This window comes from Papaver somniferum, chromosome 1 (genome assembly GCF_003573695.1).
Source record: "Papaver somniferum cultivar HN1 chromosome 1, ASM357369v1, whole genome shotgun sequence".
Classification (NCBI taxonomy): Eukaryota; Viridiplantae; Streptophyta; class Magnoliopsida; order Ranunculales; family Papaveraceae; genus Papaver; species Papaver somniferum.
Window position 1 is genome coordinate 77,025,827 of NC_039358.1, and position 18,441 is coordinate 77,044,267.

Here is an 18,441-nt window from a genome sequence, read left to right on the forward strand (position 1 = left end):
CTATTTATGCAATTGTGATCTATTTTATTAGCCAGATAAGTCCTATATGAGGTCAAATTGAATTTAAGTCTAGGATGCAGCAGGTTTAATATTGTGCAGTTGTTTTCTCTTGAGAGGGCCAGAATAGAAATAGATCAAAGCTAAGGACAATTAAGTAATTATTTAGGGAGTTAGTAATACTAATCATTATATACGAGTATTGTCCAATAGCTTTGCAAGTTGGCTCGTGATGGATGACCCTCTGAGTATGTTGTCATTCAGCTGTGGAGCTTAATCGAGTCAGACGGATATTGGGTTGAGTCGTACTCGAGTGGGCGGTACGTGAGGAGGAGAGAGCAGTTATTGGCACCGAACTCTTCAAACCGCCAAGTGTAATGTATGCTTCCCTCCAGATTCCATCTGTTAAAATTATCAACAAAGGGTTAGTTAGCCTTAAGTTAGAGCAGTTAAACCTTATAGGTTGTAGGTACTGTTGCCCTTGATGAGGGAAATTTGAAACGACGTGATTAGGATTAGAAGTGTTGGATACGGAAGAGTTTTCTCTTTGGAAACCGTCGTCACTTAATGGTGTGCAAACCCAACACCAATCGCTAATCTGCTTTATAAATGCCTCTGTTGAAGATAAGAATATTTTCAGTTTCTTCTTTAATCTTCCCCCAAATTCTTTGCCAAAATCTTTGAGCATCCTTCCAATCCAGTCGCAATGTCTGATGCTGAGAAGAATATTGATCGAAAAGGAAAACGGAAGTTGGTCGAAGTTGAGGATGAGCCTAGGATTCACTGGTATCCACGAGAACATTGTGTAACCCGATTGCCTTATGGGATTGCCTTTCCACAAGGGTGTGAATCCCCTGGATATGAGGAAAAATTCTCTTGGTATCTGAATGATCTGCAGCACAATGTTGAGGTGAAAATCGAGGAATGTTTGCAAGAAGATGTACCACCATGTATTATGCATGAATTGCTGATGGATTCTCCAGTAGAGCGTCTTCACCATCATTTTAATTAGCCAAAGCATGCACCCATTAACCAGGATAGTAGTAACTCTTTTGCTAATTTACAATCCGGATTTGGAATCGGTAGCAGCACTCAACTTGCACCAGATGGTGATGAACAAGAATCTCCGAAAAAGGAGAAAGATACTGGAGACTGTTATGTTACTGGTATTCCCAAGTCGACTGCACATCAACAGATAGGTGTTAGGGATCATTGGGTGTTGTATGCTTACCATCCCAGATATGGTCCATTTGAAGTTCATGAGGGTGTTGTTGTTGTGGCTGATCGATTTCTGGTATCGTGGGTGAGTCGAGTTGGGTATAGATCCATTACACTTGACGCTAGAGAGAGATATATGGTACGTCAATTGGCTGGTCAGCCTTTCCACAAAGATGAGCCCATGCGATTTCCAGTTATGGATTCTCTGTGTCCTGCTACTGGCAGAATAGGTCGTACTATCTTTGCAGGTTTTGAAGCTCCAGGTGCCAATACAGCCACCGATCCAACTGTTGATCCATTTTATTCTGAGTTTGTACCTGAGATGAGTGCATCTACTACTGCACTTGTTGCTTCGATGGATGATCCAATGAGTACTCCATAAGAGGGTGTTGTTGGTGATGTTGCTTCCAATGCTGAGTATCAATCTCCAGAACCTATGAAGAAGTCTGCTGCGCCTAGAGTTTATTTGACTCGTAGTCGAACTCGGAGCATTAGTCAAGGGACTCGGAGCAAGACTCGTTGTTCTTCTCAGTAAGAGTTAGTTTAATCCTTCTTCTTCTTTGTCTACCATCTGAGGTTCAGTTTGGATATTGGGTTTGATTTCATATGTGGGTTTGTTTTTGTTTGGGTTGTTGTACTTTTTATGGTTTGAATTTCTATGATTGATGGTTGGGTAATGTTTTAGACATATATGTTTCTGTTTCTGGTATTTTCTATTGTAAGGATGCTTTTGGTTTTCAACTATGGTTAATCTAGAATTGAGTTGTTCTGGTTGAATGTGATTGATGTTTAATAAAAATTGTTGAGGAGAATATTGATGAACTTTGGTATGTAAAACATAATTACATGACCTTGAGAACTGAGTAGATTGAATGATAAAAATAGGTAATGGGATTAGTGAATAGTTTGGTGAAACAACATCAGTAAAATTGGGTAGGAGTTGGTGTGGTGGAGCTATGATATTCTTCCAAAGAAAGTTGATGATGAATGTGTTAGGCCCTTCTACTATGATACCGGTGATTTGTCTATCCGAATTTTGAAATATTTTGATATTCCATAAGGTATTGTGAATGGTGAAGATCCTAGTAACCATAGAGATTGTAGATACAGTAGTATTAGCAGTAGTATTTGTGAGTCTTGAGGTTCTTGCAATTCCTGCGATTTCTGTGATTCTAGTGATAGTAGTGATGTTTGTGATTCTTGAAATGCTTGAGTCGCTTGAGAACTTTGGGTAATTCATGAGAAACAAATAAAGCTGAGAGAGGAGAAGATGAATAGAAGATTAGCAGAGGTGAGTTTCCGGCATGGAGAACTCAGAATCCGGTGAAAACTAGTCGTTAAAGAGCCGTTGTGATGCAACGGGACAGAAAAACGGCTAGAAATGGTCGGGAACGGCGAAAGAACCGGAAAAAATTAGGTGGGGAGGAGAGAGATGGAGTCGTACATCATGAGAGAGAGAGTGACTTCATTAATACTATCATAATTAAACTTACAAAGTGCATATGGTCTACATGAATGTTGTTGATTGTTCTCTGCCACATTCAACTATACATATCTAGACATATTTCAAAAGCTCTACACGAGAAATGGAAGAAAAAAAATCTAAATTGGTAGATCGTAATTGAATACTAAAAAAACACAGTAAAACAAATTCTATGATACTGTGTCGATTTTGGAAGTGTTTTTGTCCTTGATTCGTTAAGCAATCTTGTTGATTTACAGACGCAATGCCTTTGAGAGACCCTGGTGTCTGAGTTCCTATACCTAAAAGTAAGAAAAAAAATCAGTACACAGTTGGTCATATCTCCCGGGAAAAACCAACAAAAAAAAAATTACTGCAGAATCAAGTTGCTAGTGAAAGTCAAAGAAGAGTTGACTTCACGTGAGAGGGAGACAGGAGAACTGTTCATTGCGTTACTTAACTAATTATATTATGTATTAATCAAGATAAGTTAACTAAATGGAATCTCCATATAAATCTTGATTATAATTAAACTTTTATGATAAGACAAGTAATTGATTACTTTGTATTATATTTTCGCAGCATTTGTAGCCAATTCATAAGGGTCTAACTCACCTTCCACCACATGCTTCCTCTCTTATTAAGTAGTATACCAGACTAATTGAGCGGGAAAATTAATTAAATTGTTTAAGGAAAATCTATGAAGTTGAGATGCAGAACCAAAGGACTATTTTACATAAATGAGCATAAAATAAAAGGGTTCAGGTTTGATCTCCCTCGTTTATCGAGTAATTCCGGCGGTTAGTCCGGTGGGCTTAACCTCTATGAACATGGTATTTGATTATGGATTAAAATACATCAAGTTGATGATTAAAATTTACAATTCAATTGCTTATGAAGTACATTATGAACGAGAAGTCAACTACCGATCATGACCACTAGGTTTCTTTCTACAATCAAAGAAGGTCAGATACCAACAAAGCCAACGAATACGCATGCAGAGATGGTCTATGAAGATTTTCATACAACGTACCGAGACAGCAAGAGTGATGATCAGTTTAGTTACTCCTCTGTAACATTTGAGAGTTATTTTTAGTGACCCTAACCCCCGATGCTGACTTTTGGTAACATTTTTACCAGTAAAAGGATTATAACTAATTAAAAAGAAACAAAGTGGCTCTATTTGTTTGTCAATTGTCGTAACTCATCATTCTGAGCAGTTAATGGATAACACATGCAACTTGCTAAGGCGGGAGATTGGAGTCAAACAACATGCATCAGCCATGTGCTTTGCCTCCTGATAAACATATAACTAACTAACTAACTAATTAAGTTTAGATGATCAGATCTGTAATCCCTCCCTGCAATCTATCTATAGTTTCTAAATAAACAATGAAGAGAGTGGGGGGTTCCTTGGGTTAAGCTCAAACTTGGACTTTTTTGTGTAATGATTAATCGGGTACCAACCGCATCAACATGATTAATTAATCAATGTACTGTTGGACGTACAAGTTCATTAGGGGTTCGTATTACTTTTAAACTTCACAACTCATCGATAAGAGCATAATGGATGGATCCATGATGATGATCGAGTCAGACTTCAGGCCATACTTAGAATTGTTGATTAAGTTGAATCAGTAAATACATTGGCCGTACGGACTTTGTGCCACATACAAAATAATGTTTTAAGACGAATTGGGAACCCACATCTCTCGTCCCATTGATCTTAAAACACATGCAAAAGACAGACCATTTGTCGGTGGTGATATTTGATGTTTCTCTAAAGCCAAATTCTATTTACAGTTCAGTGAGCTGCATTTGTGGTGTTTAATTGCCATCTGCAGAGGGAATTTTCTCACTAATAACTAGACATTTATAAGAACAAAACAAAAGAAAGAAAAGAAGTAAAAAATTGACAATCCGCAGAGGGACAATGAGAAAGAGGACAGAGAGGATATGGGCTCCTGATAAGTACCTTTTCTGTATGGCTGTATAACATTTTCCAAGAAAAGGACTAATACCACTGGACATTGATTGATAACTTCTTTTCTCGGAGCTCACTTAAAAGAAAAGGAAAATATCAAAGGCATGAGGCTCTTGCTTAGGGTCTTGTGCGTTCTTGAAACAATACACTACACTGCCCTAACAGTTTCTTCATCGCACCTCAGGATTCTCAGGAAAAACTCTGCTCAATAATCAATATCTAACTCCCTGTGCTGCTGAAATGTTTTCTCTCGAATACATTCAAACTCAATAGCATTTTCCCGGAATATTGTTATATCCGAGGGGATAAGCTTTAAAATTTCCAGTTTTAAGACTAAGCTTATCAAAAACAAATTGCTTTCACACCTTCTAAGAACAACCAACAACCATCTTTAACTTTTTAATGTATGAGAAAAGTGAAATGGGTACTACTCTATTAGTCCGAAAGCATCATGGAGAGCAGCAAAAGCCCATAGGCCACTTACCAACAAAGGCCCATAGACCACTTACCAAGCCAATCTAGCACATGAGAACTTAGGAAGTCCGGAATTAGAAAAGAAAAACTCTTAATAGACAACAATTCTAGATTCAGATCTTGAAATCATAAAACAAAAAATAAGATGGAGAACAAATATAAGTTAAAGAAACTCTATCCTGAGTAACAGTATTAAGAAAGTAATATAGGATCCCTCCTGGGGATGAAATATTTCAAGGAAAAGCTGAACAAAAACAAATACAAGGGATGGTACTGTCTCGGTAACAACTTGACAAGCTGGCAGGTGGAACTTAGAACTCGTCATCGTCTTCCTCGGCAATATGCTTTGCAAGCTCCTGCTCCTGTTGTTGTCTCTCCCTCCTTTTTTCTGCACTTTCCTTTTCCTTCTTATGTGAATTTGGAGGGAATCGCAGAGCACGCACAGCCTCATTATGCATGTTGAGGCAGAAGGCAATCCTCGAGTTGAAAGCAGATTGAGGTTCATTTGTGGAGTAAACATCCCCCGTCTCCTTTGATACCATCCACCCATTTGCATGGTCCAAAGTTGCATCGATGGCACCATCTCGGATTGCCTTGGCTACAATGCTCTCAGCATCCGCTACAGGGTTTGGTGAGTCCAACCTAAGCTTGTGGGCCACATCAACAAGTGAAATGCGGGAATAAGAGATGCTTATGTTGCGAAGCCCTGTTCTGATGACATTATGTCTCAACCTTACAATCAGATTGTGAGTCCTGTCTGCGCTGAAAGTACTTGCAAACTTGTCCGCCACATTCCTAAACAACTCCAAATCACCAATACGAACAGCCTGAAAACCAAACCAAAATTTGAAGATCCTTTGTCAAAATCCTTGTACAGTAACATTTAATACGATGTTTTCCTACTTGAATAGTAAAAGGGATCACTAGCAGGAATAACTCTTACAGGAGCACCCATCTTATAAGTTCGAATGTATAACAGGTCACGAATAAATTACACATATACAATATTTAAAATAAAATGGAGAAAAGGAGAATGAAAAAAGTAAGCAAGCGTGTAACCAACATGAGCAGCAGAATATGCAATAACTAATTCAGTGCAAGTTTGACGAGTCCGACTCACATTTGTAAGCTCAAAGTATGGCCTCAAAACTGTTTTCATGCCTTTCTGCATGAACACAGTTCTCTCTGGTATTTCTCCCAACAACAATCGAACTATGATGGCCCACTTGTTGCATTGAACTCTGAAGCCAAGGGCTCCAACAGGAGCTTTACGAGCAGCTTGCAGGAGGCTATCTTTAGCATCAGTGTACTCCAACTGAATAGTCCTAATCTTTCCCAAGTAGAAAAGGTATCGACAGAACTGCATAAAGAAAGTACAGTTAAATAACCTGACAACAAGTACCTCACTTAACTAATCATTATTATACAACAACTTACTATGCAGACTACCTAAGCTTTCTCAGACCATAACCACACAACCTGCCTAAGAAATGGTACATGTATTCCCTGACTCGGTTTATGTTTTATATTACAAGACCTTGTACACAAAAACCATGAAACAGACACTTCCCCTCTTGGGTGCATGTGCATCAAAGTTATCCAAATAAACAAGGTGCATCAATTATTTTACACATTTGGAGAACATGTAAACGTCTATAAAGCTCGTAAGATCAAAAAAGAAGGAAGATACGTCAATTATTTTACACACTACACATTTGGAGAACATGTAAAACCTCTATAAAGCTCCTAAGACCAAAAAAAATGTAGCTTAATGAAAATCAATGCAACTGATATTCAAAGGAAATAAGAATGTGTGACTAAAGGGAAAGTAACAGAAATTGCCTGCTGGTTTGAGTGAGCTTCAAAACGGGGAGCCTTTGACCTCAGCTTCTCTGCCTGATCATACAAGTTGTAATGGAGGTAATTGCGAAGTAGCAAGTTGAGTAGTGTTTCCTGCAGTTCAATGTTATGTACTTAATTAGACTCAAACTCAAGGAACCTAGCATAACATAGAATGTCTAATTTATTTGGAAACACACCTGACCAAGCTCATCGCGACGCAAAGTGACAATCCGATGCAAGTTCAAGAGGTCTCTGGTAAAGAAAGACCATTGAAATTGAAATTCCAAAGAAAAATGAGATAAATAATTCAGATGTACTTCAATTGTGCTAATAATGACTCACCCTCTGATTTCAACAAGATCACCTGTCATCTCGTAGCAGTAAGAGTAAAAGTGATAAAGTCTCGATGCTAGAACATCAATGGTTCTCTTGTTCATATTCCTTGAGCGAGCAATACCTGCTTTCCCACAAGCTTTAGCCTAAAGACAGTAAACACCAAAGGCAACCAACCAATAGAACATTAAGCCTGGAGTAAAATACAGAAGAAAAAAAAACTGAAAATTATTTACTTATAGTCTGTCCGCCTCACCTCAGGGTACTTCTTTTGATCAATCAGAAATATCAGAACAAGCAGGTATGCGTAAATTTCAAGTTCTGGAGAGTGTTTAGCAGGGGTGTGAGTTGCAGATGTTGCAGTATCAACTTCCATGTCATGGTCATCTTCCTGCAAGCAATTAAAATCAATGTGATATGCCTCATGGATGTGATACAATGGTAGCAGCATAGAAAGATACATATCTTATACCATTAAACAAGAGTCTCCAATATGACCTACTCATGTATCTCCTTGGGTATATCCTTCACCCCACAACAATAGGAAACCCTTTAGAACCACAACTCAAAACCTCAAAGCCATTAAGTAAACATAATTTTCCAGCATAAACTAAAGTCTCCACTCAGTCTACTAAACCTTGAGTAACTATCATCAACTTTATCGCCATTATCCCCCTAAGCTGAAGGGAGCGATGGTCATGCCAGCATTTGATAGACGATCAAGGTGGGTGCATACCTCAGGGGTGAGGGAGGTTGATAGTGTTAATGTTACAGACTCAGGCTGATGCTATGAGGCAAATGCTATACCGACAACGTTGACACTGAGCAGCCATCATTCACCAGCCACACATTGGGTGTAGAGTATACCTCTCACATATTAATTCGAGGAGGGTATGTAGAGGTTCCCACAAGTTAATTGCTGAAAGGAAGAAACATGAGTGGCCAGGTGGGCATGCCAATTTGCTACACATTTCTAAATCTGAATGACTCCGAATGTCGTAAGTTTGGAGACTGGGCAAGGAGGAGACTGCAGTGACACATCATGCCAGTGTAACTGCAGTCCACCGGCTTATATTAGCATCAGAAGGTTCTATCCAAAGGTGTAGAATTGAGTACGATACAAGGACTCAACTCCAAGGTCAATTAAGATGAGCCATTATCCTAACGACACAGTTAACACCATATTTAAATATGAACATGGTACAGACCCCTACCTGACGAAGTCCATCTGAAACTTCTATACTTTCCTCTTTTCTAAACTAGACTAACACATATAACATGTATTAATACTTTCCTCTTGGTGTTACATTCAACTCACTAAATAGTTAATGCAACAATTCCGGAAGCAGATACTGATTAATTCACTGAAATGAATTCAAAACTGCTACAATAAGGCCCGTCACTGAGAGGTTTCCCTTCAAAGCCTCCCACACACTAACCTAGTTATGTTAGCACTCCAATATTTGCTGTATCCCCAATTCTGAACCAATTTAACTAAACTGATTAAAATCAATTCCTTAGGTATTCATGGTTCTAGTATAGCCATCAAAAACATAAGTATCTCATCAATAACTAATAATCGCCAAACCTAACTAGCATACTGTCAACAAAAATGTAATTTGATATTAAACAATTAGTTGAATGGAACAGAATGTTTGGTGTTTGATATGTATTATCCTGGTTCAATCATACCTAACATAACTATCATAGCTTCCCGCAGTAAACAATTAGTTAAATGGAAAAGCATGTTTTGTGTTTGATATGTATTATCCTGGTTCAATCATACCTAACATAACTATCATAGTGTAACACTTCCCGCAGAAATGATACTATGTCCATTCTACACCACAGTCAACAGAATTACAACCTAGTGGTAGTTTTGCAAACAAAGCAAACACAGCTATGTGATAATCAACTGAACAAAATTTGAAACGCTTCCTAAACAAGATCAGTAAAACCCTGTAAAACTTAAAAACAAGCAACAAAGTGAAAGGGTTCTGTAAATTTAGTTAAAAGGAACAGCATGTTTTGTTTGATATGTGTTATCCCGGTTCAATCATACAAATAAACACTACCTAACATAACTATCATAGTGTAACACTTCCAGCAGCAGTGATACTATGTCCATTCTACACCACAGTCTACAGAATTGCAACCTAGTGGTTGCTAAGTGATAATCAACTGAATAAAATTTGAAATATTTCATAAACAAAATCAATAAGACCCTGTAAAACTCAAAAATATCATCTAAGAAACAAATAGAACAACAATTTCAACCAAACAAATATATAAAAAGCAAAAAAAGGGTTTTGTAAACTACCTTTGGAAGATAAGAAAGCAACCGAATGAGTGCCTCTGAACCTGAAGCAAGGGCATAATTGAGAAACGAAGAGACAACTGAAGTCTTCAGTTTCTTCCTTAATGCGAGTGTGAGTCGAACAGCTCTATTGATTCTTCGAACCTCTTTAGTATATGCGCCAGTCTCAACTATAGCCGCTATTTCTTTCAAATCTAAATACAAAAAGAAAAACTCACACATTCAAACCCTAACCTTAAAACCCAATTAACAAATCGAACCAGCAAAATCAAAAACTAGGTTTTAACAGTTTAGATAGACTTACGATGCAAAGTTGAGGGAACATTAGATGGAACAGAATTCGAAGGAGCTGGTTGTTCTTTCATCTCCACATCTTGAGTCATTCTGAAGAAACACTAAAGATAAATACAACGAAAAATTGTGAGGCTTTGATTAAAATCAGAGAGGAACGATGAAACTGGAAAGTGAAGATCAAGTTAATTCACCTCGATTTGTCAAGCGGGGAAGATTTTAATTGAAACTTGAATGGGATCTGAAGAGATCCACAGCTTAGAGAACCTAGGGTTTTCTACTGGGAGCTTTTTGAGCCTTTTTCTTTTCTTCTTTTTTTTATAGTAATTTTCGTTTTCTGCAAGTTAAACTCGAATAAAGGTTTTAAACACTCTATGTGCTGCCTTGTGCACAATTGCCACAAGGATAAGGGCACCGCTGCCTTTGCTTATATTAGAGAACCTGGGCACCGCGTATTAGCCGTGGTTCCATACAAAATTAATGGGGTAAAGGCCGTCTCCGGTGATCGTCTTCCGTTGTGGGAAGGAGCTAAGCTAAGAAGACGCAACTAGCAGTGCTGCACCAAGCACCAGGTATATACTTACAATGTCTTCGACATGACTAGTGGAAGATAAAGTCGCACAAAATTGAGGAAACATTTTAAAAAATATCCTTCCATCTTCTACAGTTGCTTGAGAAAGCAGCATTTCAATAGGATAATCTTCTGAAAACAGGGGGCAAAAACTGAGAACCATCGAAAGCATACAATAAAGCAAACAAGATTTGAGAAAGATTAATCAACCACTGAGAACCATCGATTTAGGAGAAAATTACAAAAATTGAAGAATGTGCTGCTCAGGCCTGAGTTAGGGGGGAAATCTACATTTAGTTAATTGTAGCACCTACTGTTCATCTATATTCTACCAAGGGAAATTCGGGAAAAAACTTGGGAGGCACTGCAAGAAACTTTCAGCCGCCGCATTACATATCGTTGGTTCAGGGTCGATATACATATTCTAGGAAGATAAAAAGAGCCTAAACATGTAGCAAAAGATGAGCAGCCATTCAAAACACTTCATTAACATCCAAATTGGCGTTGCAATCTAAAGAGGATGGGCCAATTATGCGCTTTCAACAGCAGCATCAGCAGCAATATGGTTCAGGGTCGATATACATATTCTAGGAAGATAAAAAGAGCCTAAACATGTAGCAAAAGATGAGCAGCCATTCAAAACACTTCATTAACATCCAAATTGGCGTTGCAATCTAAAGAGGATGGGCCAATTATGCGCTTTCAACAGCAGCATCAGCAGCAATATGGGACAGACCATTTGATCTAAAGCCACAACCCCTTCCCCGGCCTCCTCGCCCACGACCACGTCCTGTCAATCATCATCAACACTTTGTTTCAGATTTCTATTATGTACGTCAGCTAGAACGAGGTTGAGCAAAAGTATCCGAAATCAAATTTACCTCGGCCTTGAGGTGCTTCATTGTTATATCCTCCACCATCTTGCTCGGTCTCTTCTCTAGGACCGTTGTACCCACCCCTTCCACGGCCACGGAACCCACGACCCCAACCACCCCGGGGGAAGCTGCGACCCCTGTCCCAACCACCACCTTCTCCATAATCATCACCAGACACAAAGCCATTCCCTGAAATAAAAGTACAATGAGTTTAGATGAACCCTGTGACAATTAGTATACACAGCATGCAATACTTAAACCAATTTAACTACCTCAACAATAGCACCCATACAGTGTAACTTTCAGTCAAGAGTGGTTAACAAGATAATCCTGGGGACAACAAATTATTATGTATTAATCCAGCACATTAGATGGTGAACATTTACCTCTTCCACCCCTTCCCCTACCGCGACCACCACGAGGTCCCCGACCCCTGCCAGAAGCACGAGGTGACCCGTCTGCATTTTAAAACAAAGGAGTTAGGAAATTTGTGGGACAACTAAACTAGAAGAAGAAAAACATAAGTGATATAGAATTTCTGCTGAGATACCTCCTTCATAATCAAACTCTGTCCAAGGTTTAACCTGATCAGCTGGCAATGGAGACTGGTACCTGCACTTGGTATGAAAATGAGGTGATGAGTATCAACGGAAACAACCTGACATACCAAAATACTAGCACCATTCAAACCAACTAAAGACGGAAGATCTTACTTAGAATGGAATCCCTCTAAAGTTCAAAATATGACAATTGAACCACAACAATGAATTATAACATGAAAAAATCTGACAAAAAGATTACAGAGACATATTTTAATGAGGATCACGAAAAAGACATATTCATAGTAGACTGCACCACCACCCAGATTTAAACAGTAGTAACTAATTCGGGACTAGAGATTATGAATCACGTAAAAGTATCTTGCTCCCGGACATACAGAGATAATGGCAAAAATAAGACAATTGGACCACAACAATGACTAATTATCACACAGATGGAGAGAAGAATGAAACCATATGGCAAAAAGATGTATATACTTATTAAGATCAAATTCATAGTAGACTGTACACCTCAGAGTCAAGCAGTGATAACTAATTTGCCACCAGAGATTATGAACCCCATAGAAGTATCCACATTTGCTACCAAATATACAGATGGATACTAATGTTAACCTCCTCATTTTATTAGTTTAGCGTGGCATCAGCAATATTGAACATGATACACACATTTACTTAAGAAGGGCATGTCCATTGCGACCGCAAATGAGAAAAAGCTTTTGATGGTTCAATTTAATTACAAAACTCTACAATCCAAGTGTCTAACTAGCTTAATCATATGAAATTTGACCACAAGTAATCAGCTGAAACATTATATTTTATGACTAAGCAAGTATATCTCATCTCAAGTCGCACTGATATTCAACTTAAATGCATAACACTATCAGCTATAACTTACCCGATCGAGGATGCATCAAGGTCCTTCTTTGACAGAGTAATTGTAATCATTGACACATGCCTTGTCGTTTCCAGACTGTAAAGTTAACGAAAGGTATATGTAAGACAACATAGTAGAGAGTACGTAAATAAAAGATAAAATATGAAGACTCGATGGGAAAGAAAAATCGGTAGTATTTTATGCTTTAAGACCCGCATAGAAAATATTAAGTAGATCTCTTACGGAAGAAGGCCTTCCTCTAGGGGCTCCCATGTATCAGTAATGTCAGTAGATCCAATTGATGTTATCTGGTGAAGACCAGCAATCCTCCTCTGCATTACAAATTGAACAATTACTTTATTTATAAGGGACACAAACAAACCCAAAACAATAAACTATTCAACAACAATCCACGTAGCATAATAACTAGAGAGAAAGAAACACATATTATGCAAATAAATTCTATGTGTGCGTCTGTTTGTGTGTGTCTGTGTGTGTGTGTGTGTGTGTGTGTGTGAGAGAGAGAGAGAGAGCGGTGGCCTAGAGGACAAAGATCAATTTGAACATTAAACTTCAGTTTACTTGATGCACTACCTTGATCAACTCCACAATCATTATGGTCTTGTTGATTGCTCTGCCCATTGCTTTAAAGACAATCTCATCAGAGCCTTTTTCCTATTGAAATTAAAATTCAAAACAAAGTCAGGAATAATATACAGTAAGATATCCAATGACACCAATATATCAATAACCGCAAGTATTCAAAATCATATAGAACATAAATGTTTGTTCTAGCGACAGAACATAAATATTTGTTCTAGCGAACCCCTTAATGAGAATAACAGTACGAGCACTTTAAAGTTGAGATGTCATGCTAAAAAAGAAAACATAGCAATGCATTTTCATTTGACAAAAACATTTCTAGCCTTATCCAGCAAACAAAAAAAATAAATTCTGTACTTACCCCCACCCCCATGCATGAAAGAATAAGTAATTGGATGGACCGAGCAACTCTTTACAGATCAAATTAAAACTGAATACAATCATCATTTATGTGTTTCAAAGACTACCCCATGAATGCTGTTATGGTATAATAGAATGTCATCAACATTACCTAAAAATTCCATACACAGATTCTGAAATAACTACACCCTCACATACAAAATTAAGGGCAGAAAAGAAACAAAATAGATATACCTGAAGCAAACCAGTGGCGTAAGTGATATAGTTGCGCATTCTCCCTTGAGTAGTTATCCGTATCTCATTCTCACTTATGGGTGTATCTGCTCTGGGTTTCTCCACTCTCTGGTACCGATCCATTTCTCTATCACCCACAAACAAAAAAGATCAATTTCTTTCACAAAAATCATACCAGCAAATTATTAACCTCAATAGTGTACAGATGATTATTGGAGATAAAATTAAAGTGAAATTAAAAAAGAACGAAGTTAGGGTTTTGGATAAGTAGGGTAAATTTACAGGCTTCTGTAACTTACACTCCTTTTAGGTCCTCCTGTAGAACTGCCCTCTTCTCCGGCTTCGTTTCTTCTGTTACGCCCTAAACTTGCTTAGTTGGGCACTTCTCTTCTATATATAGTCCCAAGTCGAGACTCTTCTTAAGAACTGCCCTAACGAACCGCTTTTACACGGTGGCGTGGAACCGGTTCTAATTAGGGTTTTAGGTGGTGGCAGGGTTTTAGTCAAAACTTGGTGTGGCCTGGAAAGGCTGAAGATGAATCCAAGCCCAGCCCAGAAATTTGTGACACGTGTGCAAGCCCAAATCCGGACCGGCCTTGTTCGAGGTTTATAACCATCTTCACCGCAAACAATCTTGATGATGTTGACGAGGGATCTCTCCTGGCGATTAAGATGGAAAGAACCTGCAAAAATACAAAAAAGAGGGTGTTGGATGCTAAATTTTTTTAAAAAACTTTCTCTTTTCTCTGTACAACTTGTTCTGAAACTCATCTTCCAAACCAAAAAACAAGATCTCAATACCAAGATAATTTGAAGTACATACTGATCAAAGAACAAGTTTTATTCGTTCTATCAATTTTAAATTCTTTGTTGATTAATTCTTTGTTGGAATTCTACATGTTTCAAACAAAGATTTCCTTACTTGGTTAATTTTCAGATCCTTCAAATATTCTAGCCTTTGGCACTTTCAGTTTAATCTGTTTTACTATAATGTCCCATTCAACACAAATCAATACTCAACAATCAAACCAAAACTCGGATATGTTTGAACAGTTTGCAAATCTTCTGAATAAGGAAAACCCACAAAGGAGATTTTAATAGACGCTCCCCTACAAAATACTTCAAGAGATTATTAGAATTGTCTGGTTCTCATGATTGTATCCCTTAGAACTTTTCAGCTTAACTCTGTCAGGGAATTACTTCACAAAAATTGGAAATCTTTTAGTCAGAAGTTTTATGTTTCGGAGTTTACTGCTGATACGTTCCTCATTAAATTTGAATCTCACTCAGACTCGGAACTTCTTATGGAAGCCTCTCCATGGGTTATCAGAGATAACCTATTGGATTTAGAACGACGCGTCCCCAATAAACCACCCTATGAATATCTCTTTGACAGTATGTAGTTTTGGGTACAACTGCATGGTTTACCAGTTAACTATCTGGATAAGAAGTTCATCCAACGCCTTGTCTCCTTTACAGGAAGTCACATAATGATTACGCTTAAGGAATCTAGGAATTGGGTTAAGTTTGCAAGAGTTAAAATTCTTGTTGTCAGAGCACTGCTCGGTCGAACTCGCAAGTGTTGCTATCTCAAGCTTGTTGTCAATTTTAGGTGTCAAAACTATAAGTCTTGATTTATAGTCTACTTATAGCTATGTCTCGAATTATGATAGAATGTGTAGTTGATCTTTAGACTTCACGGTGTTCATCGATTGAAGACGAAGATCTACTAAGGGGAACTTGGTAGAACTTCATCAACAAAAGGTATGTGGATACTTGAACTCATCTATCACTCAGAAGTTTATTTTATTCTATCTCTTATTGAGACTAAGTCGTATAGCTATATAAACTTTACATTATACACATTTGATATTTCAAGCTGAGTTTAACTCGCTTATATTTTTCTCAAAATATGTGTTCCAAAGATTTGTGCTTTAACAACGTTCATCATTATTCTTAACGAAAATCAAAAGATGATCATGTGGAAATCGTCTTGAAACATCTTACATGATCTGTGTGAGACAGTCATTTGATGTAGATGCGGGATGTTTCGTATTGATCATTCGATCACTTCAAAATTACTTATAAGCTAATATTTTGTGTGACACAACTATTATCGTCTTCTAAGGATGTTTCAATGGTTGAAATGGGAGTTTAGAACAATTAACCATTGTCTGGATATAACACAGTATGCGTACCAGTATGCAAACTGTTGTAAGAATGATTCAGGTCCGGAAACCAAGTATGCATACCCGTATGCGAACGGTTTTAACTGTTAATTAAAGTCCGAGAACCAAGTTTGCATACCCGTTTGCAAACTGTTTCACCTGAGTTCAGTCCGGAATGAAAGTATGTGTACCCGTTTGCGAACTGTCGTACATGACCAAAGTCTGGAACTTAAGTTTGCGTACCCATTTGCAAACTTATGTGGTTTAGTTCTAAAATCGGTTAAGTATGATTTCATACTCATGAACAAATACATTTATATATATTAAGGAATGCAATCTTTGCAAACCATGGCTAAATGTTCATGAATTGATTCTTGTGAATCAAATCCGATTTTGCTTCAATTTTGTCTTGTATACTTGTATGAGAATATAAACAATTGAACAACTCTATGAGTAACACAATTAGATTCATTTGAGTATCATTTGATATAGAAGTGTTAAGATGAACATGGTTAACACAAAAGTGTTTATATGGCTAAATTCGGTTAACTATTGTTGAGTCAACTTGATATGTTTTCGGAATTGCCTATATATAATAACCGCAATCGCACGGTGTCTAACTAGCAGACAGAGGCAAGTGTGGGTCGAACCCATAGGGAGCGGTGGAAATAATAACCAATATCTCTAATAACTAACGAGAAACAATTATTTTGGATTTTTTCGAATAGGAAATGGAATAATAAAAGTAAACTAAACTAATAAAATGAATCAAATGAAAGAGTTGGTAACCAGACACATTTCTTTATTCCAATTAAATTGGGTCGTGACGAGCTGGCTTATGTGCTGCTGATATATAGAAAATACCAGGCCAGCTACATTTTGTCATTTTTGTCGCAAACGCCAATGTATTAGTTGTTTATGCTCACGATAATCAGAATTGCTTGTACTTTCTGTAAAAGCACTAAAACAGTGTTGTTATCCAAAATATTGAGTCATAGCTAATATAGATATGGGTATAAAATATAGCACTAACGCGCTTATCAACACCCCACACTTGTATTTTGCTAGTCCTTGAGAAAAACAAAAAATTGACCCGCTCCACAACTGGTCATAAAATGATGAGAAAAAGAACAGACCCGCTCCACAGCTGGTCATTATAATTTTTTTTTATTTTTTTTTTGTTTTTTGAGATATCGTGATAGAAAATGCCCTAGAATAGACCCGCTCAACAGCTGGTCGTAAATGCAAATTTTTTTCAAGACCCGCTCAACAGCTGGTCAAAATATGCAATATTTTTTTTTTTTTTTTTTTTTTTTTTTTTTTTTGATTTTTTTCAAGTAGCCTAACGAAAGTGCCACTCCCCCACACTTAAACATTACATTGTCCTCAATGTAATTGAGTCATCCAACATAGAAATTAAGGTGGGAAATTCTAAAATAAAATATGAAAAAAAAGAACTAAACAAATATAAAAAAAGTGAAGGGAACAAATCTGATGGGTTGACTCCCATGAAGAAAAAGGTATTTGTCTCCCTTTTTACCAGTAGCACGTTCTCAAACGAGGTGAGTTTAGTACCTCAAAGTAAGTTGTCAATCATATATATATAGTCTGAAAAGTTGGGGATCAACCCAACTAATTCGGCCAGTCGAGAACATGAACCTGCAGCAAGAATGATTAATACCCAAAGAGCAAAAACTGAATAAATATTATTCAAAACATAATTCGAACCTGCCCAACCATATGTGGTAATGTGAAGTAAATCAGGTTCGCAGATAATTACTAAAGATTGTTTACAGAATTGAACAGTTGTTGTACTCCCTAAATCAGGTTCTAAGCTCGAGGAAATAATTTGCTCTGCGGATATTGGTTCAAATTCACTCGCTGAACAAGGGCTCAATGGAGCAATAATATTACGACTCGTAGAACCACTATCATCTACAATGGTTTCATCATTAATATCATTTAGATGAGAAAAATTAAGACTTGATAGGTCAGACAATGGCTTAAGGGTCAAGGTCGGAGCTTTCTCCACTGATGAAACTAGTCGAGACTCGGTAAGAACTAGAGGTTCTAGTTTGGGCTTCCATTTATTAGTGTCCAGCAATGGTGTGGAGTCTAATAAGGCATTGACTCACAGATTACACTATCAGCATCAAAATCATACCCAAAATGGGCTAAGCAAACCTCTAATGGATCTTCTGAGTGGCTCTTGTAAAATCCTTGCGAGTGCATACTTTCTTTTCGCCCACAACACTTCAGGCTAAGGTACCTAAAAAAA

General features: G+C 37.6%; 2 protein-coding genes across 4 annotated transcripts; both read right to left on the bottom strand.

Moving 5' to 3' along the window:
• Positions 1-5,209: 5,209 nt before the first annotated feature.
• On the bottom strand, positions 5,210-10,272 carry LOC113291270 (probable 26S proteasome non-ATPase regulatory subunit 3). Of its 2 annotated transcripts, none has more exons than XM_026540823.1 (9): positions 10,113-10,272; positions 9,932-10,022; positions 9,631-9,821; positions 7,567-7,701; positions 7,320-7,456; positions 7,175-7,229; positions 6,978-7,088; positions 6,256-6,495; positions 5,210-5,962 (listed from the first exon to the last, which is right to left on the bottom strand). In XM_026540823.1, the coding sequence occupies exons 2-9, from the start codon at positions 10,008-10,010 to the stop codon at positions 5,447-5,449; spliced, it is 1,464 nt and encodes a 487-aa protein (XP_026396608.1). In that variant the 5' UTR covers positions 10,011-10,022; positions 10,113-10,272; the 3' UTR covers positions 5,210-5,446. The 2 variants fall into 2 exon arrangements, with proteins under 2 accessions (XP_026396608.1, XP_026396614.1); XM_026540829.1 differs by having other exon boundaries at positions 5,447-5,962; positions 9,932-10,011; positions 10,113-10,261.
• A 407-nt stretch (positions 10,273-10,679) lies between these two features.
• On the bottom strand, positions 10,680-14,432 carry LOC113291282 (ribonuclease P protein subunit p25-like). 2 transcript variants are annotated; one of them, XM_026540842.1, is made up of 10 exons: positions 14,295-14,432; positions 13,996-14,122; positions 13,393-13,473; positions 13,042-13,130; positions 12,820-12,894; positions 11,915-11,976; positions 11,751-11,822; positions 11,371-11,553; positions 11,164-11,279; positions 10,680-11,000 (listed from the first exon to the last, which is right to left on the bottom strand). In XM_026540842.1, exons 2-9 carry the CDS (start codon positions 14,116-14,118, stop codon positions 11,182-11,184), a joined length of 783 nt encoding a protein of 260 aa, XP_026396627.1. In that variant the 5' UTR covers positions 14,119-14,122; positions 14,295-14,432; the 3' UTR covers positions 10,680-11,000; positions 11,164-11,181. The 2 variants fall into 2 exon arrangements, with proteins under 2 accessions (XP_026396627.1, XP_026396622.1); XM_026540837.1 differs by having other exon boundaries at positions 10,685-11,279.
• Between the last annotated feature and the right edge of the window lie 4,009 nt (positions 14,433-18,441).

Excerpts from the sequence above, each read along its gene's own strand:
- LOC113291270 (XM_026540823.1), bottom strand. The coding sequence starts at position 10,010 with ATGACTCAAGATGTGGAGATGAAAGAACAACCAGCTCCTTCGAATTCT. Across the intron at positions 7,457-7,566 it reads ATCAAAAGAAGTACCCTGAG|GCTAAAGCTTGTGGGAAAGC; the intron begins GTGAGGCGGACA and ends TACTGTCTTTAG. Across the intron at positions 7,230-7,319 it reads GATCTTGTTGAAATCAGAGG|AGACCTCTTGAACTTGCATC; the intron begins GTGAGTCATTAT and ends TTTCTTTACCAG.
- LOC113291282 (XM_026540842.1), bottom strand. The coding sequence starts at position 14,118 with ATGGATCGGTACCAGAGAGTGGAGAAACCCAGAGCAGATACACCCATA. Across the intron at positions 13,474-13,995 it reads ACGCCACTGGTTTGCTTCAG|GAAAAAGGCTCTGATGAGAT; the intron begins GTATATCTATTT and ends TAATTTCAATAG. Across the intron at positions 11,823-11,914 it reads AGAGTTTGATTATGAAGGAG|ACGGGTCACCTCGTGCTTCT; the intron begins GTATCTCAGCAG and ends TTTAAAATGCAG.